This window comes from Scylla paramamosain, chromosome 17, assembly GCF_035594125.1.
Source record: "Scylla paramamosain isolate STU-SP2022 chromosome 17, ASM3559412v1, whole genome shotgun sequence".
Classification (NCBI taxonomy): Eukaryota; Metazoa; Arthropoda; class Malacostraca; order Decapoda; family Portunidae; genus Scylla; species Scylla paramamosain.
Genome location: NC_087167.1, coordinates 18,190,829 through 18,215,864, shown reverse-complemented (window position 1 = coordinate 18,215,864; position 25,036 = coordinate 18,190,829). Strand labels below are relative to the sequence as shown.

Below are 25,036 nucleotides of genomic sequence, written 5' to 3'. Positions count from 1 at the left end.
TCCTGTTGAGGATAGATTCAAAAACTTTAGATAGGCAGGAAATTAAAGCAATAGGACGGTAGTTTGAGGGATTAGAACGGTCACCCGTTTTAGGAACAGGTTGAATGTAGGCAAACTTACAGCAAGAAGGAAAGGTAGATGTTGACAGACAGAGCTGAAAGGGTTTGACTAGGCAAGGTGCAAGCACGAAAGCACAGTTTCGAAGAAAAATAGGAGGGACCCCATCAGATCCATAAGCCTTCCGAGGGTTTAGGCCAGCGAGGGCATGGAAAACATCATTGCGAAGAATTTTAATAGGTAGCATGAAGTAGTCAGAGGGTGGAGGAGAGGGAGGAACAAGCTCAGAATCATCCAAGGTAGAGTTTTTAGCAAAGGTTTGAGCGAAGAGTTCAGCTTTAGAAATAAATGTGATAGCAGTGGTGCCATCTGGTTGAAACAGAGGAGGGAAAGAAGAAGAAGGAAAGTTATTGGAGATATTTTTGGCTAGATACCAGAAGTCACGAGGGGAGTTAGATCTTGAAAGGTCTTGACACTTTTTGTTAATGAAGGAGTTTTTGGCTAGTTGGAGAACAGACTTGGCATGGTTCCGGGTAGAAATATAAAGTGCATGAGATTGTGGTGATAGAAGGCTTAAGTTCCTTTTGTGGGCCGCCTCTCTATCATGTATAACACGAGAACAAGTTGTGTTAAACCAAGGTTTAGAAGGTTTAGGACGAGAAAATGAGTGAGAAATGTACGCCTCCATGCCAGACACTATCACCTCTGTTATGCGTTTAGCACACAAAGGCGGGTCTCTGACATGGAAGCAGTAGTCATTCCAAGGAAAATCAGCAAAATACCTCTTCAGGTCCCCCCAACTTGCAGAGTCAAAACGCCAGAGGCACCTACGCTTAGGGGGATCCTGAGGAGGGATTGGAGCGATAGGACAAGATAAAGATATCAGATTGAGATCGGAGGAGCCCAACGGAGAAGAAAGGGTGACAGCATAAGCAGGATTAGAGGTCAGGAAAAGGACAAGAATGTTTGGCGTATCTCCAAGACGGTCGGGAATACGAGTAGGGTGTTGCACCAATTGCTCTAGGTTATGGAGGATAGCAAAGTTGTAGGCTAGTTCACCAGGATGGTCAGTGAAGAGAGAGGAAAGCCAAAGCTGGTGGTGAACACTGAAGTCTCCAAGGATGGAGATCTCTGCAAAAGGGAAGAGAGTCAGAATGTGCTCCACTTTGGAAGTTAATGTCAAAGAATTTCTTATACTCAGAGGAGTTAGGTGAGAGGTATACAGCACAGATAAATTTAGTTTGAGAGTGACTCTGTAGTCGTAGCCAAATGGTGGAAAACTCTGAAGATTCAAGAGCGTGGGCACGAGAGCAGGTTAAGTCACTATGCACATAAACGCAGCATCCAGCTTTGGATCGAAAATGAGGATAGAGAAAGTAGGAGGGAACAGAAAAGGTTCTACTGTCAGTTGCCTCAGACACCTGTGTTTCAGTCAGGAAAAGAAGATGAGGTTTAGAAGAGGAGAGGTGGTGCTCTACAGATTGAAAATTAGATCTTAGACCCTGAATGTTGCAGAAGTTAATGAAGAAAAAGGTGAGGGGGATGTCAAGACATTTAGGGTCGGCGACAGAAAGTCAGTCCGACTTGGGGACATTTATGGTCTCCCCAGATGGGGACTCCGAGGCTGGTGTAGGAATTGCCATTATGATTTTAAAATTTTTGAGTGAAGGACGTGTGTGTTATTAGGTGCTTGTAGTTTTGTGTAAAGGAAGAGAGTTGTCTTTAGAGGGCAGGCTGTGATTGCCCCCTTGTGTTGTGAGACACAAAGGGAAACGTTCAGTGAGGTCACAGCTGGGTTTAATGATAAGTTCACAGCACCCCCTGAACAGTGCATTAGACCTCACTGGGAGTAATTATCGTTTCGGCAGGTGTCTACTACCTCCTCCTACCATTTTCTTCCTTCTCTACTCCTTTTTCCTCTTTATCTCTCCCCAAATCTTTCACACTTCATTTTAATTTCTTCCATAATCTTTTCTAATTCTTCCTACACCATCAAAATGATGGTAATAATAATGCCAGACGCAGCTTTTAACAATGAAACGCTGAAAATATACAATTATTTTCCTTCATTTCCTCCGCAAATAGCAACAACAACAACAATAACGGACAGCGTTTGATTAATAATGGAAGACTGAAACATACTTAGGACACATAAATAAAAGAAAGATATGAAGAAAAAACTCACCTAAAGCTACTTAAGTAAGAATGAAGCAAACTCAAACACAATAATAATAATAATAATAATAATAATAATAATAATAATAATGATAATAGTAATAACCATTCGCAAACCGTTAACGAGGCGCACAATGACCGGAATCACGCGCTGCTTCCACCAATCCACTCGCGGGGACTTGAGCGGCACCTGACTCGCGGCTCGTTCAGGCAATAACAGGTGGCGGTAGTGACAGACGAGGGCGAAGGAACAACCAACCATAATATCAAAATAACAAAAGATGTAGTTTTTGGAAGAAAAGTGAGAACATGTACTAAGAAAATTAGAATAAAGTTAGTTTTTATGGAGCTTTGGAGGTTACACTGCTGACAGAGGACTTGGTAATGAACAACAGGCAACAGTACCATCGAGGTGACGAAAGAAATACAGTTTTGTGGAAGAAAAGAGAGAAAATGTAACCAGAAAATGAAGGGAGTTGATGATGAAGGTATTGTACGTTATACTACTGGCGGAGCAACATACCACCATAAGGACATACGAAAATAAGGGAAACTGCAAGAACCCGTCAGGCCTACGGCTGGCAGTCCATGTACGAGTATTATAGCTATTATGAACATGTAATGAAGAACACGAGGGTAGATGCTTCAAAGTTTATTGGATATAATATTAATATGTCCCCCGTGGCCGCTATGGGACGTGTGTGTGTATGTGTGTGGTGTGTGTGTGTGTGTGTGTGTGTGTGTGTGTGTGTTTGACGAGTACTTCAGTAAAGCCGGGAAGTAGCATGGTAGTCCGTCTTGGTCACCGGTACTATCGTTCTACTCGCAGTTCAGTGCCTTGGCTTGACACATCATCTGCAGAGGCTGTTGGACCACGATATTCCGGCACTGGACGTAGATGGGCTGCCGGAGTGAACATAACATAAGAAAACAAGGGAAGCTGTAAGAAGACTAAGTAACTCACTGGCTGACTGACTGACTGACAAACTAATTTACTTACTTACCAACTGATCGACAACTGATTCACTCACTCACTCGTCCACTCTCACTAACTAAAGAAGATAACATAAGAACATAAGAAAATAAGGGAAGCTGCAAGAAGATTCACTCACTCATTCACTCACTCACTCACTCACTCTAATTAAACAAAATAGCATAGGAACATAGGAAAATAAGGGAAGGTGCAAGAAGCATTCAGTGTTACATGTGGTATTCCTTGCATGAAACATCCACGTATTTCTTCCTGCTGTCCTTATCCATAAGTTTACCCAATCTTCTTTTAAAGCTTCGTAATGACTCTGCACTAATAACCTAATAGAAGAACCTAGGAGAACGGGTGTTTAAGAGAGAGAGAGAGAGAGAGAGAGAGAGAGAGAGAGAGAGAGAGAGAGAGACGGACAAACAGAGAGAGAGAGACGGACAGACAGACAGAGAGAGACAGAGTGAGAGAGAGAGAGAGAGAGAGAGAGAGAGAGAGAGAGAGAGAGAGAGAGAGAGAGAGAGAGAGAGAGACAGACAGACAGACAGAGAGAGAGAGAGAGAGAGAGAGAGAGAGAGAGAGAGAGAGAGAGAGAGAGAGAGAGAGACAGACAGACAGACAGAGAGAGAGAGAGAGAGAGAGAGAGAGAGAGAGAGAGAGAGAGAGAGAGAGAGAGAGAGAGACAGACAGACAGACAGACAGAGAGAGAGAGAGAGAGAGAGAGAGAGAGAGAGAGAGAGAGAGAGAGAGAGAGAGAGAGAGAGAGAGAGAGAGAGAGAGAGAGAGAGACAGACAGACAGACAGAGAGAGAGAGAGAGAGAGACAGAGAGAGAGAGAGAGAGAGAGAGAGAGAGAGAGAGAGAGAGAGAGAAAGAGAGACGTAATAAAAACTTACAAGTTTGTCTTCACCCAAGCAGTTTATCCATTTGTAAAAGCCGTCAGAATATTGGTTTTCAGCTGAAAAAGAGAATAATGACGATTAAGATGATGATGATGATGATTATAAAGATAATAATTATAATAATAATAATATTAATAATAATAATAACAATAATGATAATAATAATAATAAAATAATAATAATAACAATAATAATAATAGTAATAACAATAAACAAACAAGAACAAACAACAAGAAACTTAAGAAGTTCAATTATAACATGAACGACTTCGCTTACAATCTAAACCATGAAGGCGCGATAAGGAAAATAAAACGGCATTCAACCCTGGAATACCCCAATAGCAAGGTGTGGCCTGGTGCGTGATCGCTAGAACACAAACTGGTACATACTTTCTCAACCAAAAGTAGAAATTCTTAAGAAATCCTGTACAGTTTTTCTTTCAGTGCAACACGTGTCTTATGTTCTCATATTTTAAAGAATACATTCCCAATTTCTAGCCTGTACAATGTGTAGAAGCATCTGTAGAACAAAATCAAGTGTCTCATGAGCGCTTTGTGGTCCAAGAACCGTGAGTCAAATACCAGTGCAAGTGTCAACTACAATCATGCTGTTCGTCACATAACCATGAACTCACCAAGACCAGAACCTTCCCATCTATCCCATGCACATAAGGATTCTATATATGTTCCTTCCATGCACCCAACTTTATTCAAGAGAATTTATCAGACGGCGAAACCGCCAAAATGAAGTAGAAATTGACCAAATAGCACACGCTTAAAAGAAAGCCTAAATGAAATAGAAATTCACCAAAAATCTGTCGCCTAAAACAAAGCCCAAATGAAGCAGACACTCACACGTGCTGCCGGTCGGTCTGTGCTTCTCGTCGCATGTTCCGATCTCTGCGATACACTGACACAGATCCTCCCTGGTGTTCTTTTTCTTAGCAAGCTCCAAGCAGGCACAATGTCCTGTAGGGAGACGAGGTACTGGTGGTGATGGTGGTAGTATTAATAGTTCTAGTAGTAGTAGTAGTAATAGTAGTAGTAGTAGTAGTAATAGTAGTAGTAGTAGTAGTAGTAGTAGTAGTAGTAGTAGTAGTAGTAGTAGTGGCAGAAGTAGTAGTAGTAGTAGTAGTTGTTGTGTGTGTGTGTGTGTGTGTGTGTGTGTGTGTGTGTGTGTGTGTGTGTGTGTGTGTGTGTGTGTGTGTGTGTGTGTGTGTGTGTGTGTGTGTGTGTGTGTGTGTGTGTGTATGTGTGTGTGTGTGTGTGTGCGTCGCTTGCTTGCCCACACGCATTAAGCGTGAGTACTCACTCAAGGCTTTGGAAAATAAAGCATTCAGTTCGTCCTTTGGTCCTCCCCTTTCAAGGCTGCCCACCATTACTTCCATCTCGTTGGCAACCACGTAGTCACTCATACAGCGGCCGCCTCCCGCCAGCAGCGTCATCCACACCACCGCCAGCGCCACCAGTGTTGCCCTCATGACTCACTAACTTACTCTGTTAACACCAGAGAAAGAAAATAGATAAATAGATAAAAATAGGACAAAGTAGAATAAATTAATGATAATAATAACAATAATAATAATAATAATGATAATAATAATAATAATAATAATAATAATAATAATAATAATAATAATAATAATAATAACAATAATAATGATAATAGTGAAAATAATAATAATAATAATAATAATAATAATAATAATAATAATAATAATAATAATAATAATAATAATAACAATAAAAATAATAATAGTAATGATAATAATGATAGCAAGTAAATGAATAAATAACTGAAAATAAATGGTTCTCTCTCTCTCTCTCTCTCTCTCTCTCTCTCTCTCTCTCTCTCTCTCTCTCTCTCTCTCTCTCTCTCTCTCTCTCTCTCTCTCTCTCTCTCTCTTTATTTTTTTCTTTATCTTAGGATTTAAGTGTGAATTGTTCTTATTCTTAGTTTTTGAAGAACTTTGTCATCTTGCTCTTGTTCTTTTTTTTTTACTTCTTTTTCGTTTTTATTTTTCCATTAGTGTTAATGTCACTGTTATCATTGCCTATTATTATTTTTACTTATTACTATTTATATTATTTTTATTATTATTATACAGTATGCCTCCCACCTGAAGAACAGCAACAGCAGCAGAAGTCAGCGGTCAGTGTGGCGCCCAGACTGTCTTGCCTGCATTATATAGCAGTCTGCCCTGCCTCTGCACACCTGTGTGTATGCTATCTCTCTCTCTCTCTCTCTCTCTCTCTCTCTCTCTCTCTCTCTCTCTCTCTCTCTCTCTCTCTCTCTCTTACACGCACACTTTACATATATATATATATATATATATATATATATATATATATATATATATATATATATATATATATATATATATATATATATATATATATATATATATATATATATATATATATATATATATATATATATATATATATATATATATATATATATATATATATATATATATATATATATATATATATATATATATATATATATATATATATATATATATATATATATATATATATATATATATATATATATATATATATATATATATATATATATATATTTTTTTTTTTTTTTTTTTTTTTAGGACACTGGCAAAGGGCAACACAAATCCAATAAAAAAAATATGCCCACTGAAATGGCAGTCCCATAAAAGGGTCAAAGCAGTGGTCAAAAATTAATGAATAAGTGTCTTGAAACCTCCCTCTTGAAGGAATTCAAGTAATAGGAAGGTGGAAATACAGAAGCAGGCAGGGAGTTCCAGAGTTTACCAGAGAAAGGGATGAATGATTGAGAGTACTGGTTAACTCTAGCGTTAGAAAGGTGGACAGAATAGGGGTGAGAAAAAGAAGAAAGTCTTGTGCAGCGAGGCCGCGGAAGGAGAGGAGGCATGCAGTTAGCAAGATCAAAAGAACAGTTAGCATGAAAATAGCGGTAGAAGACAGCTAGATATGCAACATTGTGGCGGTGAGAGAGAGGCTGAAGACAGTCAATTAGAGGAGAGGAGTTGATGAGACGAAAAGCTTTTCATTCCACCCTGTCTAGAAGAGCAATATAAGTGGAACCCCCCCAGACATGTGAAGCATACTCTATACATGGACGGATAAGGCCCTTGTACAGAGTTAGCAGCTGGGGGGGTGAGAAAAACTGGCGGAGACATCTCAGAACACCTAACTTCATAGAAGCTGTTTTAGCTAGAGATGAGATATGAAGTTTCCTGTTCAGATTATAAGTAAAGGACAGACCGAGGATGTTCAGTGTAGAAGAGGCATACAGTTGAGTGTCATTGAAGAAGAGGGGATAGTTGTCTGGCAGGTTGTGTCGAGTTGATAGATGGAGGAATTGAGTTTTTGAAGCATTGAACAATACCAAGTTTGTTCTGCCCCAATCAGAAATTTTAGAAAGATCAGAAGTCAGGCGTTCTGTGGCTTCCCTGCGTGATATGTTTACCTCCTGAAGGGTTGGACGTCTATGAAAAGACGTGGAAAAGTGCAGGATGGTATCATTAGCGTAGGAGTGGATAGGACAAGAAGTTTGGTTTAGAAGATCATTAATAAGAAGAGAGTGGGTGACAAGACAGAACCCTGAGGAACACCACTGTTAATAGATTTAGGAGAAGAACAGTGACCGTCTACCACAGCAGCAATAGAACGGTCAGAAAGGAAACTTGAGATGAAGTTACAGAGAGAAGGATAGAAACCGTAGGAGGGTAGTTTGGAAATCAAAGCTTTGTGCCAGTCTCTATCAAAAGCTTTTGATATGTCCAAGGCAACAGCAAAAGTTTCACCAAAATCTCTAAAAGAGGATGACCAAGACTCAGTAAGGAAAGCCAGAAGATCACCAGTAGAGCGGCCTTGACGGAACCCACACTGGCGTTCACATAGAAGGTTGTGAAGTGATAGATGTTTAAGAATCTTCGTGTTGAGGATAGATTCAAATACTTTAGATAGGCAGGAAATTATAGCAATAGAACGGTAGTTTGAGGGATTAGAACGGTCACCCTTTTTAGGAACAGGTTGAATGTAGGCAAACTTCCAGCTAGAAGGAAAGGTAGATGTTGACAGACAGAGCTGAAAGAGTTTGACTAGGCAAGGTGCAAGCACGGAGGCACAGTTTTGGAGAACAATAGGAGGGACCCCATCAGGTCCATAAGCCTTCCGAGGGTTTAGGCCAGCGAGGGCATGGAAAACATCATTGCGAAGAATTTTAATACGTGGCATGAAGTAGTCAGAGGGTGGAGGAGAGGAAGGAACAAGCCCAGAATCGTCCAAGGTAGAGTTTTTAGCAAAGGTTTGAGCGAAGAGTTCAGCTTTAGAAATAGATGTGATAGCAGTGGTGCTATCTGGTTGAAATAGAGGAGGGAAAGAAGAAGTAAAGTTATTGAAGATATTATTGTCTAGATGCCAGAAATCACCAGAAAAAAAAAATATATATATATATATATATATATATATATATATATATATATATATATATATATATATATATATATATATATATATATATATATATATATATATATATATATATATATATATGTGTGTGTGTGTGTGTGTGTGTGTGTGTGTGTGTGTGTGTGTGTGTGTGTGTGTGTGTGTATGAAAAATATATTTAGAAATTATTTTCAGGATTGAATTACTGCAATTATGGCACCTAACTATTCTTTAGCGCCACTCCAACCATCACACCTCTGAACTGGGGCACGCAATGCAATTATCTCGCCAAGATTGTCCAGATAATAATAGCGGCAAGGAAGAAAATGCAAATCTAAAATAACTCATAAAAGTTAGTGCAAATTCTTCTCACAGTTGAAGTTCATTAAAATGGAAGGTTGTAATTTGGATCCATCTCGTATCTACAAATTGAGTGTAGTTGCGTAGCTAACCCACTCGATGACTCATGCAGCCAGCGAGGGTGTGATGAGGTGCTGTGAAATGCAACGCAAGGAACTTCTTCGGGCAGCTCCCGTCAGGGATCGTCAGCGCAGATCAACGTACAGTAAAATCCCTTTTATCCGGCATCAACGGGACCGCCGACATGCCGGATACCAGAAGTTGCCGGATACTTGAATAGAAGTAAAATTATGTCCACAATCACCACCCTACACTCACGCATCTTATTATAACAAAGATCAGCTGATCGCCGTGCCGCGCGTCGCCACCGGCGCTGCCACAACACGCTTCCTCTTTTCTATAACTTTAGGCATAATGAAGGTGTCAGGCGATAAACAGTGCACGTGCGGACTGAGTCACTGAGTAAACACAGTGTAGTAGGCCGCGGGTGCCGCGAAGCAGTGCGCTCTGGTGGCGAGAGGGGATAAAGTATGCCTCGCGCGGGAATTTTAATCGATTTTATGAATACACATTGATTTTTTATTGATTTTAAGACTCGGGGAAAAATGTGCCGGATACTTGAAGCTGCCGGATACTCGAATGCCGGATGAGAGGGATTTTACTGTTCTTCAAGACGCTTGGTCTTCTGCTCCTTCCTCAGTCATACCCCTTTCAAGCATGTCCTCTTTCACTGCATCCATAAACCTTCTCTTAGTTCTTTTTTTATTCTCCCGCCAGGTAGATCCATCTGCAACATCATCCTCCTCCCCACATGCTCCACATCTCTCCTCTTCAAATATCCAGACCACCTCAGTCTCACCTCGCAAGCTCCCCAGACCGATGTTCATGTGTTGTGCCTCTGATGTATTCGTTCCTGATCTTGTTCAGTCTCGTCATTCTTAGAGAAAATAGCAGCATCTTCATTTCAGTAACCTCCAACTCCGCCTCCTGTACTTAAACGTTTGGTTTCTCATCAATATAATTTTCAAAGACTGCAGACATCATTGATGTTCTGACTGACTGCTTGCGCACGATAGACCTAAAAAAGTTGTCATTGTGTGTGTGTGTGTGTGTGTGTGTGTGTGTGTGTGTGTGTGTGTGTGTGTTTTACGTGTATGCAAAAATACCTTCTACTTTTGAAGACATCTTTTGTGCAGCTTTTTTTTTTTTTTTTCTCCCTTGGCGATTTTCCTTAGAACATAAAAAAGGAAGAGAAGTTATCACTCTCCGCCATGGTTCCAGAGATTTTCACAGCACCTTTTTACTAAAATTTCATGCACTTTATATTTCTGCCCAGAATCGTGCCAAATTTGTTCTCTAACTAGCCAAAAACTCCTTCATTAATAGAAAGTGTTAAAATCTTTCAAGATCTAACTCCCCTCGTCACTTGTGGCACCTAGCTTAAAACATCTCCAATAATTTTACTTCTTCATCTTAACTTCCTTTATTTCAACCACTGCCATTCCATCTATCTCCAAAACTGAACTCTTCGTTCAAACATTTGCAAAAAACTCTACCTTACATGACTCAGGGCTTGTTCCTCCTTCTCTTCCACTCTCTGACTACTTCATGCTACCCATTAAGATCCTCTGCGCTGATGTTTTCCATGCCCTCGCTGGCCTTAACCCTCGGAAGGCTTATGTACCTGATGGGGTCCCTTACATTGTTCTCCGAAACTGTGCCTCCGTGTTTACACCTTGCCTAGTCACACTCTTCTAACTCTGTGTATCAATATCTACCTTTCATTTTTTGATGCAAGATTGCCTACATTCAGCCTATTCCTAAAAGGGTGACCGTTCTAATCCTTCATACTACCGTCCTATTGCTTTAATTTCCTGCCTCTCTGAAGTTCTGAATCTGTCCTCAACAGGAAGATTCTTAAACATCTATCACTTCACATCTTTATTTCTGATCGCCGGTACGAGTTTTGTCAAGGCCGCTCTAATGGTGACCTTCTGGCTTTCCTTACTAATTCTTGGTTATCCTCTTTTAGGGATTTTGGTGAAACTTTCACTGTTGCCTTAGACATAACAAAAGCTTTTCATATAGCATGGCACAATGCCTTAATTTCCAAACTACCCTCCTACGGCTTCCATCCTTCTCTCTGTAACTTCATCACAAGTTTTCTTTTCGACCGTTCTATTGCTGCTGTGGTAGACGGTCACTGTTCTTCTCCTAGGTCTATTACCAGTGGTGTTCCTCAGGGTCCTGTCACTCACTCTTCTTATTATTCAGCAATCATCTTCTCAACCAGACTTCTTGTTCTATCCATTCCTTCGCTGATGATACCACCCTGCACTTTCCCATGTCTTTTCGTAGGCGTCCAACCTTTCAGGAATTAAACAGCTCACGCAGGGAAACCACAGAACACCTGACTTGTGATCTCTATGAATTCAGATTTTGGCAAAGAAAACTTAGTATTGTTCAATGCCTCAAAAACTCAATTCCTTCATCTATGAACTCGACACAACCTCACGCAACATCCTCGGTCTGTCTTTACTTATAATCTAAACTGGAAACTTCACATCTCATCTCCAGCTAAAACTGCTTCTATGAGCTTATACGTTCTGAGTCGTCTCTGTCAGTTTTTTTCTCATCCCTTCCACCAAGTTCATAACTCTGTATTGGGGCCTTATCAGTCCATTTATGAAATATACTTCACATGTATTGGAGGGGGAGGTTACACTCATACCACTCTTTTAGACAGGGTAGAATCAAAAGCTTTTCGTCTTATCAGTTCGTCTCCTCTTACTGACTCTCTTCAGTCTCTCTACCATCGCCGCAATGTTGCTTCTCTTATTATCTCCTACCGCTATCTTCACGCTAACTGCTCTTTTGATTTTGCTGATTGCATGCGTCCCCTCCTCCCGTGGCCTCGCTGCACAAGACTTTTTACCCTCTCTCAACTTGTTATGTCCACCTCTCTAATGCAAGAGTTAACCGGTATTCTCAGTCATTCACCTTTTCCCCGGTAAACTCTGGAACTGCCTGCCTGCTTCTGTATGCTTCCTATGATCTGAGCTCTTTCAAGAGGGAGGTTTCAAGACATTTATCCTCAATTATTTGATCACTCTTTTTGACGGCGCTTTGGGAACTGACATTTTAATGGATCTTTTCTTTTCTTCTTCTTTTCTTTTTTTTTTTTTGTTGTTGCCCTTGGCCAGTGGCCCTCTTACATAAAAAAAAAAAAAATCTCCGTTGACTGGGTTGTTGCAGGTGCCAGGCAGGCGCGGGACACGTGTCTCCGGTAGGCGTCAGCTGCAAGTTTAAATGAAACCAAAATTCACACCAACCTTTCTGCTTTTTTTTTTTTTTTTAGGACGAAATTTTTCTAACATCACCATCATCATCATCATCATCATCAATCAGTCAATCATCAATCAATTATCATCTTCATCAATCAGTCATTATCAGCATCATCAACATATTCATCATCATCATCATCATCACCATCATCATCATGATCAATGATGATGATCAATGATGACCCAATCATCAATCAATTATTATCTGCATCATTCAGTCATTATCATCATCAGCATCACCATCATCATCAGCATCACCATCATCATCATCATCATCATCACCATCATCATCATCATCATCATCATCATCATCATCATCATCATCATCATCATCATCGTACTGGAATTTAGAGAAAGCGAGAAATATGAAAATATCAAACTCGGTACATTGCACAAAGACATGCAAAGAAAATAATAATCAAACGTGCTGGACATTTTAATACAGAAGAAAACTAAAGTCTTAATTGAGAATCCTGAATATAAGAGTTTACTGAAGGAATAATATACGAAACCAGCAAATTGTCAACGTTTTCTCGTAATTTTGTTTATTGTTTCTGACAATTCTCGTTTAGGACTGGCATCTTCTGTGGGTTTTTTCTTTTTTTATTATCTTTTTTTTTTTTTGGCGTCTTTTCTTAGCCTTTACCCAGAAGCCTTCTTATTTACAACAGGCACAGAAAACAGAAACATTATGAAACAAAAAGCAACGTTAAACTATCGTAAAGCAAGTATAACAAGTGACTACAGGGTGTAACATAACACTGAGTTCATGGCAGAAACAAACTTCTTTGTTATCGGAAAGAAAATGTGGACAAAAAGCAAATAAACCTGCTATTAGAAAGAAATGACAGGCGCAGTCTTGGTGTTAGGAAGACCACGTACAGAGAACTGACTCATCGTACAAAAAGAAAGAAAATATGCGGAGGAAAGATGAAAAGAATACAAACTCAGAAACAAAAAGGGTCTGTCTTTAAACGTTAACAAGAAGACGCAGAAAAAAAAAATCTACTCCTGCTACAACAAAACTGATTCACGAAGCTACAAAAGACACACAACAGGAAGAAGAAACATCACGTCATCAAAAACATGAGGAACTGTGAAGGTGACATGAATGTGTTACTCATTAAGTTAGTAAAGAAACAAGAAAGGCGACAAAGAAACGATAAATTTGATATCAGAAAAGATTACTAAAATAATTAAAAACGAGTGTGTGTGTGTGTGTGTGTGTGTGTGTGTGTGTGTGTAAGCATACACGCAGGTGTGCACGGGCACGGTAATGAATGGAGGGCAGACTGCTATATATTGCAGGCCAGATAGTCTGGGCGCCACACTTACCACTGAATTATTCCGCTGCTACTGCTGTTGCTGTGCTTCAGGTGGGTGGCTTGCTGTGTGCGTGTGTGTGTGTGTGTGTGTGTGTGTGTGTGTGTGTGTGTGTGTGTTAACGAAAAGTTTCCTATTCTCTATACAAGTGAACAGGTCTTTTGATATCCTTAGTCTCACAGACTCTTCTCTTTCTCTCCTTCTCCTCCTCTTCCTCCTCCTCCTCCTCTTCTTTCGCCTCTTACCCTTCCATCCCTCACAAGAAGCAGTCCTATACCACACTCTCTGAAATCCTTCAACACCACACACTCTTTCGCCTCATCTGCGTCACTTCTCCGTCTGCTTACTCATTCCCTGTCAATTTATATATATATATATATATATATATATATATATATATATATATATATATATATATATATATATATATATATATATATATATATATATATATATATATATATATATATATATATATATATATATATATATATATATATGGCAACAAAAATCTAATAAAAAAAAAGTCCACTGAGATGATGGTCACGGATAGGGTCCAAAGTGGTCGTCAAAAATTGAAGGTTAAGTGTCTTGAAACTTCTCTCTAGAAGGAGTTCAAGTCATACGAAGATGAAAATACAGAAGCAGGCAGGCAATTCCAGAGTTTACTAGACAAGGGGAGGAATGATTGGTAATACTGGTTAACTCTTGCATTAAAGTGGTGGACAGAAAAGGGGGTGAGAGAAAGAAGAAAGTCTTGTGCAGCGAGGCCGCGTTAGGAGGGGAGGCATGCAGTTAGCAATATCAGAAGACCAGTTAGCTTGAAAATAACAATAGAAGATAGCAAGAGATGCAACGTTCCGGCGATGAGAAAGAGGCTGAAAACAGTCAGTTAGAGGAGAGGAGTTGATGAGACGAAAAGCTTTCCATTCCACCCTGTTTAGAAGAGCGGTATGAGTGGAGCCCTCCCAGACATGTGAAGCATACACCATACATGGACGGATAAGGCCTTTGTACAGAGTTAGCAGCTGGGGGGGTGAGAAAAACTGGTGGAGACGTCTCAGAACACCTAACTTCATAGAAGCTGTTTTAGCTAGAGATGAGATATGAAGTTTCCAGTTCAGATTATAAGTAAAGGAAAGACCGAGGATGTTCAGTGTAGAAGAGGGGGACAGTTGAGTGTCATTGAAGAAGAGGGGATAGTTGTCTGGAAGGTTGTGTCGAGTTGATAGATGGAGGAATTGAGTTTTTGAGGCATTGAACAATACCAAGTTTGCTCTGCCTCAATCAAAAATTTTAGAAAGGTCAGAAGTCAAGCGTTCTGTGGCTTCCCTGCGTGATATGTTTACCTCCTGAAGGGTTGGACGTCTATGAAAAGACGTGGAAAAGTGCAGGGTGGTATCATCAGCGTAGGAGTGGATAGGACAAAAAGTTTGGTTTAGAAGATCATTAATGAATAATAAAAAGAGAGTGGGTGACAGGACAGAACCCTGAGGAACACCACTGTTAATAGATTTAGAAGAAGAACAGTGACCATCTACCATAGCAGCAATAGAACGGTCAGAAAGGAAACTTGAGATGAAGTTATAGAGAGAAGGATAGAAACCGTAGGAGGGTAGTTTGGAAATCAAAGCTTTGTGCCAGACTCTATCAAAAGCTTTTGATATGTCCAAGGCAACAGCAAAAGTTTCACCAAAATATCTAAAAGAGGATGACCATGACTCAGTAAGGAAAGCCAGAAGATCACCAGTAGAGCGGCCTTGACGGAACCCATACTGGCGATCAGATAGAAGGTTGTGAAGTGATAGATGTTTAAGAATCTTCTTGTTGAGAATAGATTCAAAAACTTTAGATAGGCAGGAAATTAAAGCAATAGGACGGTAGTTTGAGGGATTAGAACGGTCACCCTTTTTAGGAACAGGTTGAATGTAGGCAAACTTCCAGCTAGAAGGAAAGGTAGATGTTGACAGACAGAGCTGAAAGAGTTTGATTAGGCAAGGTGCAAGCACGGAGGCACAGTTTTGGAGAACAATAGGAGAGACCCCATCAGGTCCATAAGCCTTCCGAGGGTTTAGTCCAGCGAGGGCATGGAATGTATCATTGCGAAGAATTTTAATACGTGGCATGAAGTAATCAGAAGGTGGAGGAGAGGGAGGAACAAGCCCAGAATCGTCCAAGGTAGAGTTTTTAGCAAAGGTTTGAGCGAAGAGTTCAGCTTTAGAAATAGATATGATAGCAGTGGTGCCATCTGGTTGAAATAAAGGAGGGAAAGAAGAAGAAGCAACGTTATTGGAGATGTTTTTGGGTAGATGCCAGAAGTCACGAGAGGAGTTAGATCTTGAAAGGTTTTGACACTTTCTGTTAATGAAGGAGTTTTTTGCTAGTTGGAGAACAGACTTGGCATGGTTCCGGGCAGAAATATAAACTGCATGAGATTCTGGTGATGGAAGGCTTAAGTACCTTTTGTGGGCCACCTCTTTATCATGTATAGCACGAGAACAAGCTGTGTTAAACCAAGGTTTAGGAGGTTTAGGACGAGAAAAAGAGTGAGGAATGTACGCCTCCATGCCAGACACTATCACCTCTGTTATACGCTCAGCACACAAAGACGGGTCTCTGACACGGAAGCAGTAGTCATTCCAAGGAAAATCAGCAAAATACCTCCTCAGGTCCCTCCAACTAGCAGAGGCAAAACGCCAGAGGCACCTTCGCTTAGGGGGATCCTGAGGAGGGATTATAGCGATAGGACAAGATGAAGATATGAGATTTTGATCGGAGGAGCCCAACGGAGAAGAAAGGGTGACAGCATAAGCAGAAGGATTAGAGGTCAGGAAAAGGTCAAGAATAATGGGCGTATCTCCAAGACGGTCAGGAATACGAGTAGGGTGTTGCACCAATTGCTCTAGGTCATGGAGGATAGCAAAGTTGTAGGTTAGTTCACCAGGATGGTCAGTGAAGGGAGAGGAAAGCCAAAGCTAGTGGTGAACATTGAAGTCTCCAAGAATGGAGATCTCTGCAAAAGGGAAGAGGGTCAGAATGTGCTCCACTTTGGAAGTTAAGTAGTCAAAGAATTTCTTATAGTCAGAGGAGTTAGGTGAGAGGTATACAGCACAGATAAATTTAGTATGAGAGTGACTCTGTAGTCGTAGCCAGATGGTGGAGAACTTGGAAGATTCAAGAGCGTGGGCACGAAAGCAGGTTAAGTCATTGCGCACATAAACGCAGCATCCAGCTTTGGATCGAAAATGAGGATAGAGAAAGTAAGAGGGAACAGAAAAGGGGCTACTGTCAGTTGCCTTAGACACCTGAGTTTCAGTGAGTAGAAGAAGATGAGGTTTAGAAGAGGAGAGGTGATGTTCTACAGATTGAAAATTAGATCTTAGACCGCGAATGTTGCAGAAGTTAATGAAGAAAAAGTTGAGGGGGGTGTCAAGACACTCAGGGTCGTCGACAGAAAGGCAGTCCGACCTGTGGACATTTATGGTCCCCTCCCTAGATGGGGGACTCCGAGGCTGGTGTAGGAGTCGGCATGATGATTTTAATTTTTTTGAGTGAAGGGTGTGTGTGTTATTAGGTGCTTGTAGTTTTGTGTGGAGGAAGAGAGTTGTCTTTAGAGGGCAGGCTGTGACTGCCCCCTTGTGTTGTGAGACACAAAGGGAAACGTTCAGTGAGGTCACAGCTGGGTTTAATGATAAGTTCACAGCACCCCCTGAACAGTGCTTTAGACCTCACTGGGAGTAATTATCGTTTCGGCAGGTGTCTACTGCCTTCTCCTGCTGACTATCTTGTCTCTTGCACTAGTAGTTAACAGAGAAAGGTCACCCAAACAGAATAGCAAGCAGTAAGCACCTCAAGGTCTGTTACTCTTTCATCTTCTCTTTATTCTTTTATATTCTTTGCTTTTTCCATATTGCTTCCTTCTCTACTCCTTTTTCCTCTTTATCTCTCCCCAAATCTTTCCCACCTCATTTTAATTTCTTCCATAATCTTTTCTAATTCTTCCTACACCATCAAAATGATGGTAATAATAATGCCAGACGCGGCTTTTAACAACGAAACGCTGAAAATACACAATCATCTTCCTTCATTTCCTCCGCAAATAGCAACAACAACAACAATAACGGACAGCGTTTGATTAATAATGGAAGACTGAAACATACTTAGGACACATAAATAAAAGAAAGATATGAACAAAAAACTCATCTAAAGCTATTTAAGTAAGAATAAAGCAAACTCAAACACAATAATAATAATAATAATAATAATAATAATAATAATAATAATAATAATAATAACCATTCGCAAACCGTTAACGAGGCGCACAATGACCGGAATCACGCGCTGCTTCCACCAATCCACTCGCGGGGACTCGAGCGGCACCTGACTCGTGGCGGCGGACACGGAAGCGCGTGCGGAAGGCGGCTCGTTCAGGCAATAGCAGATGGCCGTAGTGAGAGACGAGGGCGAAGGAACAACCAACCATAATATCAAAATAACAAAAGATGTAGTTTCTGGAAGAAAAGAGATAACATGTACAAAGAAAATTAGACTAAAGTTAGTTTTTATGAAGCTTTGGAGGTTACACTGCTGACAGAGGACTTGGTAATGAACAACAGGCAACAGTACCATCGAGGTGACGAAAGAAATACAGTTTTGTGGAAGAAAAGAGAGAAAATGTAACCAGAAAATGAAGGGAGTTGATGATGAAGGTATTGTACGTTATACTACTGGCGGAGCAACATACCACCATAAGGACATACGAAAATAAGGGAAACTGCAAGAACCCGTCAGGCCTACGGCTGGCAGTCCATGTACGAGTATTATAGCTATTATGAACATGTAATGAAGAACACGAGGGTAGATGCTTCAAAGTTTATTGGATATAATATTAATATGTCCCCCGTGGCCGCTATGGTATGTGTGTGTGTGTGTGTGTGTGTGTGTGTGTGTGTGTGTGTGTGTGTGTGTGTGTGTGTGTGTGTGGTGTGTGTGTGTGTGTGAGTGTGTTTGACGAGTACGTAGATCCTTCAATGAAGCCGGGAAGTAGCAAGGTAGGCCGTCTTGGTCACCGGTACTGTCGTTCTACTCGCAGTGCAGTGCCTTAGCTTGACACATCATCTGGAGAGGCTGATGGACCACAGTATTCCAGCATTGGAGAACGGTGGGCTGCCGGAGTGAACATAAGAAAACAAGGGAAGCTGTGAGAAGACTAAGTAACACTGACTGACTGACTGACAAACTAACTAATTTACTTACTTATCAACTGATCGACAACTGATTCACTCACTCACTCGTCCACTCTCACTAACTAAAGAAGATGACATAAGAACATAAGAAAATAAAGGAAGCTGCAATAAGATTAACTCACTCACTCACTCACTCACTTCCTCACTCACTCACTCTAATTAAACAAAATAGCATAGGAACATAAGAAAATAAGAGAGAGAGAGAGAGAGAGAGAGAGAGAGAGAGAGAGAGACATAATAAAAAAAAACTTACAAGTTTGTCTTCACCCAAGCAGGTCATCCACTTGTAAAACCTGTCAGAATATTGGTTTTCAGCTGAAACAGAGAATAATGACGATTAAGATAATGATGATGATGATGATAATAATAATAACAACAACAACAACAATAATAAAAATAATAATAATAATAATAATAATAATAATAATAATAATGATAATGATAATAATGAATGGTTTATTCTCCAAGAAACTTAAGAAGTACAATTATAACATGACTTCGCTTACAATCTAAACCATGAAGGCGCGATAAGGAAAAAAAAACGGCATTCAACTCTGGAATACCCCAATAGCAAGGTGTGGCCTGGTGCGTGATCGCTAGAACATATTTTGGTTGAGAAAGTTTGTACCAGTTTTAGAAATTCTTAAGAAATCCTGTACAGTTTTTCTTTCAGTGCAACACGTGTCTTATGTTCTCATATTTTAAAGAATATATTCCCAATTTCCAGCCAGTACAATGTGTAGAAGCATCTGTAGAACAAAATCAAGTGTCTCATGAGCGCTTTGTGGTCCAAGAACCGTGAGTCAAATACCAGTGCAAATGTCAACTACAACCATGCTGTTCGTCACATAACCATGAACTCACCAAGACCAGAACCTTCCCATCTGTCCCATGCACATAAAGATTCTATATATGTTCCTTCCATGCACCCAACCTTGTTCAAGACCCTTTATCAGACGGCGAAAATAAGTCCAAAATGAAGTAGAAATTGACCAAATAGCACACGCCTAAAATAAAGCCTAAATGAAACGGAAATTCACCAAAAATCTGTCGCGTAAAACAAAGCCCAAATGAAGCACTCACTCACACGTGCCGCCGGTCGGTAAGTTTTTCTCGTCGCATGTTCCGATCTCTGCGATACACTGACACAGCTCCTCCTTGGTGGTGCTTTTCTTAGTGAGCTCCATGCAGGCACAATGTCCTGTAGGGAGACGAGGTACTGGTGGTGATGGTGACAGTAGTAGTAGTAGTAGTAGCAGCAGTAGTTGTAGTAGTAGTAGTAGTAGTAGTAGTAGTAGTAGTAGTAGTAGTAGTAGTAGTAGTAGTAGTAGTAGTAGTACTGGTAGTAGTAGTAGTAACAGCAGTAGTAGTAGTAGTAGTAGTAGTAGTAGTAGTAATACTACTGTCCCCAAAGATTGCAGTCAAAAGGATTATCAAAAATTATAATGTAGTGTCTTAAAATTTTCTTCTTGAAAGATGTCAAGTCATAGGAAGGAGGAAATACAAAGGCTGGCAGGGAGTTCCAGTTTACCAGTTCAAGGCATGAAGAATTGAGAAAACTGGTTAACTCTTGTATTAGGAGGGCGACAGAGTAAAACTGTTGTTGTTGATGTTGGTGGTGGTGGTGGTGTTGTAGCTTTAATGATAAAAGAAGAAAAAGAAATAGTAGTAGTAGTAGTAGTAGTAGTAGTAGTAGTAGTAGTAGTAGCAGTAGTAGTAGTAGTAGCAGAAGTAGTAATAGTAGTAGTAGCAGTAGTAGCAGTAGTAGTAGTAGTTTTTTTTCTTTTTTTTATGTAGGAGGGACTCTGACCAAGGGCAACTAAAATCCGATAAAAAAAAATTCCCACTGAAATGCCAGTCCCATAAAAGGGGTCCAAAGCGATAGTCAAAAACTGATGGATAAGTATCTTGAAACCTCCCTCTTGAAGGAATTCAAGTCTTAGGAAGGTGGAAATACAGAAGGAGTTTACCAGAGAAAGTGATGATTGATTGAGAATACTGATTAACTCTTGCGTTAGAGAGGTGGACAGAATAGGGATGAGAGAAAGAAGAGAGTCTTGTGCAGCGAGGCCGCGAGAGGAGGGGAGGCATGCAGTTAGCAAGATCAGAAGAGGAGTTAGCATGAAAATAGCGGTAGAAGACAGCTAGAGATGTAACATTGCGACGATGAGAGAGAGGCTGAAGACAGTCAGTCAGTGCAGAGGAGTTGATGAGACGAAAAGCTTTCCATTCCACCCTGTCTAGAACAGCGGTATGAGTGGAACCCCCCAGACATGTGAAGCATACTCCATACATGGACGGATAAGGCCCTTGTACAGAATTAGCAGCTGGGGGGGGTGAGAAAAACTGGCGGAGACGTCTCAGAACACCTAACTTCATAGAAGCTGTTTTAGCTAGAGATGAGATGTGAAGTTTCCAGTTCAGATTATAAGTAAAGGACAGACTGAGGATGTTCAGTGTAGAAGAGGGGGACAGTTGAGTGTTATTGAAGAAGAGGGGATAGTTGTCTGGCAGGTTGTGTCGAGTTGGTACATGGAGGAATTGAGTTTTTGAGGCATTGAACAATACCAAGTTTGATCTGCCCCAATCAGAAATCTTAGAAAGATCAGAAGTCAGGCGGTCTGTGGCTTCCCTGCGTGAAATGTTTATTTCCTGAAGGGTTGGACGTCTATGAAAAGACGTGGAAAAGTGCAGAGTTGTATCATCAGCGTAGGAGTGGATAGGACAAGAAGTTTGGTTTAGAAGATCATTAATGAATAATAAGAAGAGAGTGGGTGACAGGACAGAACCCTGAGGAACACCACTGTTAATAGATTTAGGAGAAGAACAGTGACCGTCTACCATAGCAGCAATAGAACGGTCAGAAAAGAAACTTGAGATGAAGTAACAGAGAGAAGGATAGATGCTGTAGGAGGCTAGTTTGGAAATCAAAGCTTTGTGCCAGACTCTATCAAAAGCTTTTGATATGTCCAAGGCAACAGCAAAAGTTTCACCAAAATCTCCAAAAGAGGATGACCAAGACTCAGTATGGAAAGCCAGAAGATCACCAGTAGGGCGGCCTTGACGGAACCCATACTGGCGATCAGAAAAAAGGTTGTGAAGTGATAGATGTTTAAAAATCTTCCTGTTGCGGATAAATTCAAAAACTTTAGATAGGCAGGAAATTAAAGCAATAGGACGGTAGTTTGAGGGATTAGAACGGTCACCCTTTTTGGGAAAAGGCTGAATGTAGGCAAACTTCCAGCAAGAAGGAAAGGTAGATGTTGACAGACAGAGCTGAAAGAGTTTGACTAGGCAAGGTGCAAACACGGAGACACAGTTTCAGAGAACAATAGGAGGGACCCCATCAGGTCTATAAGCCTTCCGAGAGTTTAGGCCAGCGAGGGCATGGAAAACATCATTACGAAGAATTTTAATAGGTAGCATGAAGTAGTCAGAGGATGAAGGAGAGGGAACAACAAGCCCAGAATCATCCAAGGTAGAGTTTTTAGCAAAGGTTTGAGCGAAGAGTTCAGCTTCAGAAATAGATGTGATAGCAGTGGTGCCATCTGGTTGAAATAAAGGAGGGAAAGAAGAAGAAGCAACGTTATTGGGGATATTTTTGGGTAGATGCCAAAAGTCACGAGGGGAGTTAGATCTTGAAAGGTTTTGACATTTTCTGTTAATGAAGGAGTTTTTTGCTAGTTGGAGAACAGACTTGGCATGGTTCCGGGCAGAAATATAAAGTGCATGAGATTCTGGTGATGGAAGGTTTAAGTACCTTTTGTGGACCACCTCTCTATCATGTATAGCACGAGAACAAGCTGTGTTAAACCAAGGTTTAGAAGGTTTAGGACGAGAAAAAGAGTGAGGAATGTACGCCTCCATGCCAGACACTATCACCTCTGTTATGCGCTCAGCACACAAAGACGGATCTCTGACACTCAGACTCTGACACTTCGCTTAGGGGGATCCTGAGGAGGGATTGGAGCGATAGGACAAGATACAGAGATGAGCTTGTGATCGGAGGAGCCCAACTTAAAAGAAAGGGTGACAGCATAAGCAGAAGGATTAGAGGTCAGGAAAAGGTCAAGAATGTTGGGCGTATCTCCAAGACGGTCAGGAATACGAGTAGCGTGTTGCACCAATTGCTCTAGGTCGTCGAGGATAGCAAAGTTGAAGGCTAGTTCACCAGGACGGTCAGTGAAAGGAGAGGAAAGCCAAAGCTGGTGGTGAACACTGAAGTCTCCAAGAATGGAGATCTATGCAAAAGGGAAGAGAGTCAGAATGTGCTCCACTTTGGAAGTTAAGTAGTCAAAGAATTTCTTATAGTCAGAGGAGTTAGATGAGAGGTATACAGCACAGATAAATTTAGTTTGAGAGTGACTCTGTAGTCGTAGCCAGATGGTGGAAAACTCGGAAGATTCAAGAGCGTGGGCACGAGAGCAGGTTAAATTGTTGCACACATCAACGCAACATCCAGCTTTGGATCGAAAATGAGGATAGAGAAAGTAGGAGGGAACAGAAAAGGGGCTACTGTCAGTTGCCTCAGACACTTGAGTTTCAGTGAGGAAAAGAAGATAAGGTTTAGAAGAGGAGAGGTGGTGTTCTACAGATTGAAAATTAGATCTTAGACCGCGAATGTTGCAGAAGTTAATGAAGAAAAAGTTGAGGGGGGTGTCAAGACACTTAGGGTCGTCGACAGAAAGGCAGTCTGACCTGGGGACATTTATGGTCCCCTCCCCAGATGGGGACTCCGAGGCTGGTGTAGGACTCGCCATAATGATTTTGAAATTTTTGAGTGAGGGGTGTGTGTGTTATTAGGTGCTTGTAGTTTTGTGTGGAGGAAGAGAGTTGTCTTTAGAGGGCAGGCTGTGACTGCCCCCTTGTGTTGTGAGACACAAAGGGAAACGTTCAGTGAGGTCACAACTGGGTTTAATGATAAGTTCACAGCACCCCCTGAACAGTGCTTTAGACCTCACTGTGAGTAATTATCGTTTCGGCAGGTGTCTACTGTCTCCTCCTTCTCCTCCTCAGTAGTAGTAGTAGTAGTAGTACTAGTAGTAGTAGTAGTAGTAGTAGTAGTAGTAGTAGTAGCAGTGGCAGCAGTAGCAGTAGCATTAGTAGTAGTAGTAGTTGTGTGTGTGTGTGTGTGTGTGTGTGTGTGTGTGTGTGTGTAGGTGTGTGTGTGTCCGGCGCGTGTGCGCACGCGTTCAGCGTTATCAGTACTCACTCCGGGCTTTGGTAAATAAAGCATTCAGTTCGTCCTTTGGTCCTCCCCTTTCAAGGCTGCCCACCATTACTTCCATCTCGTCGGCAACCACGTAGTCACTCATGCAGCGGCCGCCTCCCGCCAGCAGCGTCATCCACACCACCGCCAGCGCCACCAGTGTTGTCCTCATGACTCACCAACTTACTCTGCCAACACCAGACAAAAAATTAGATAAATAGATAAAAATAGGACAAAGTAAAATAGATTAATGATATTAATAATAATAATGAAAATAATAATAATAATAATAATAATAATAATAATAATAATAATAATAATAATAATAATAATAATAATAATAGTAATAGTAATAATAATAACAATGATAATAGGTAAATGAATAAATGATAAATAAAAATATATAAGTGAAAATAAATGGTTATCTCTCTCTCTCTCTCTCTCTCTCTCTCTCTCTCTCTCTCTCTCTCTCTCTCTCTCTCTCTCTCTCTCTCTCTCTCTCTCTCTCTCTTTTTCTTTTATCTTAGGATTTAAGTGTGTATTGTTCCTATTCTTAGTTTTTGAAGAACTTTGTCATCTTGCTCTTGTTCTTTTTTTTTATTTCTTTTTCGTCTTCATTTTTCCATTAGTGTTAATGTCACTGTTATCATTGCCTATTATTATTTTTAGCTATTATTATTTATATTATTATTATTATATAGTATGCCACCCACCTGAAGAACAGCAACAGCAGCAGAAGTCAGCGGTCAGTGTGGCGCCCAGACTGTCTTGCCTGCATTATATAGCAGTCTGCCCTTCACTCATTAACCTACCTCTGCACACCTGCGTGTATGATCTCTCTCTCTCTCTCTCTCTCTCTCTCTCTCTCTCTCTCTCTCTCTCTCTCTCTCTCTCTCTCTCTCTCTCTCTCTCTCTCTCTCTCACACACACACACACACACGCACACACACACACACACACACACACACACACACACACACACACA

At 40.8% G+C, this 25,036-nt stretch overlaps 3 protein-coding genes across 5 annotated transcripts in view; 1 reads left to right on the top strand and 2 right to left on the bottom strand.

The window, feature by feature from the left end:
* Positions 1 to 25,036, top strand: part of LOC135108556 (uncharacterized) — a 65,042-nt gene that overhangs the window by 17,589 nt on the left and 22,417 nt on the right. Inside the window, exon 1 of one of the 3 annotated variants that reach the window (XM_064019683.1) lies at positions 13,587 to 13,649. The exons of the other annotated variants lie outside the window; for them this stretch is intronic. The gene's annotated coding sequence lies outside the window, so the exon portion shown is untranslated. Of the gene's footprint in view, positions 1 to 13,586; positions 13,650 to 25,036 lie in introns of those variants that run through there. 3 annotated transcript variants of the gene reach the window in all.
* LOC135108560 (uncharacterized) lies at positions 2,872 to 6,288 on the bottom strand. Its single transcript, XM_064019689.1, has 5 exons — positions 6,232 to 6,288; positions 5,424 to 5,608; positions 4,967 to 5,080; positions 4,107 to 4,168; positions 2,872 to 3,135 (listed from the first exon to the last, which is right to left on the bottom strand). The coding sequence occupies exons 2-5, from the start codon at positions 5,590 to 5,592 to the stop codon at positions 3,052 to 3,054; spliced, it is 429 nt and encodes a 142-aa protein (XP_063875759.1). The 5' UTR covers positions 5,593 to 5,608; positions 6,232 to 6,288; the 3' UTR covers positions 2,872 to 3,051.
* LOC135108559 (uncharacterized) lies at positions 18,580 to 24,882 on the bottom strand. Its single transcript, XM_064019688.1, has 5 exons — positions 24,765 to 24,882; positions 24,055 to 24,239; positions 19,930 to 20,043; positions 19,096 to 19,157; positions 18,580 to 18,762 (listed from the first exon to the last, which is right to left on the bottom strand). Exons 2-5 carry the CDS (start codon positions 24,221 to 24,223, stop codon positions 18,679 to 18,681), a joined length of 429 nt encoding a protein of 142 aa, XP_063875758.1. The 5' UTR covers positions 24,224 to 24,239; positions 24,765 to 24,882; the 3' UTR covers positions 18,580 to 18,678.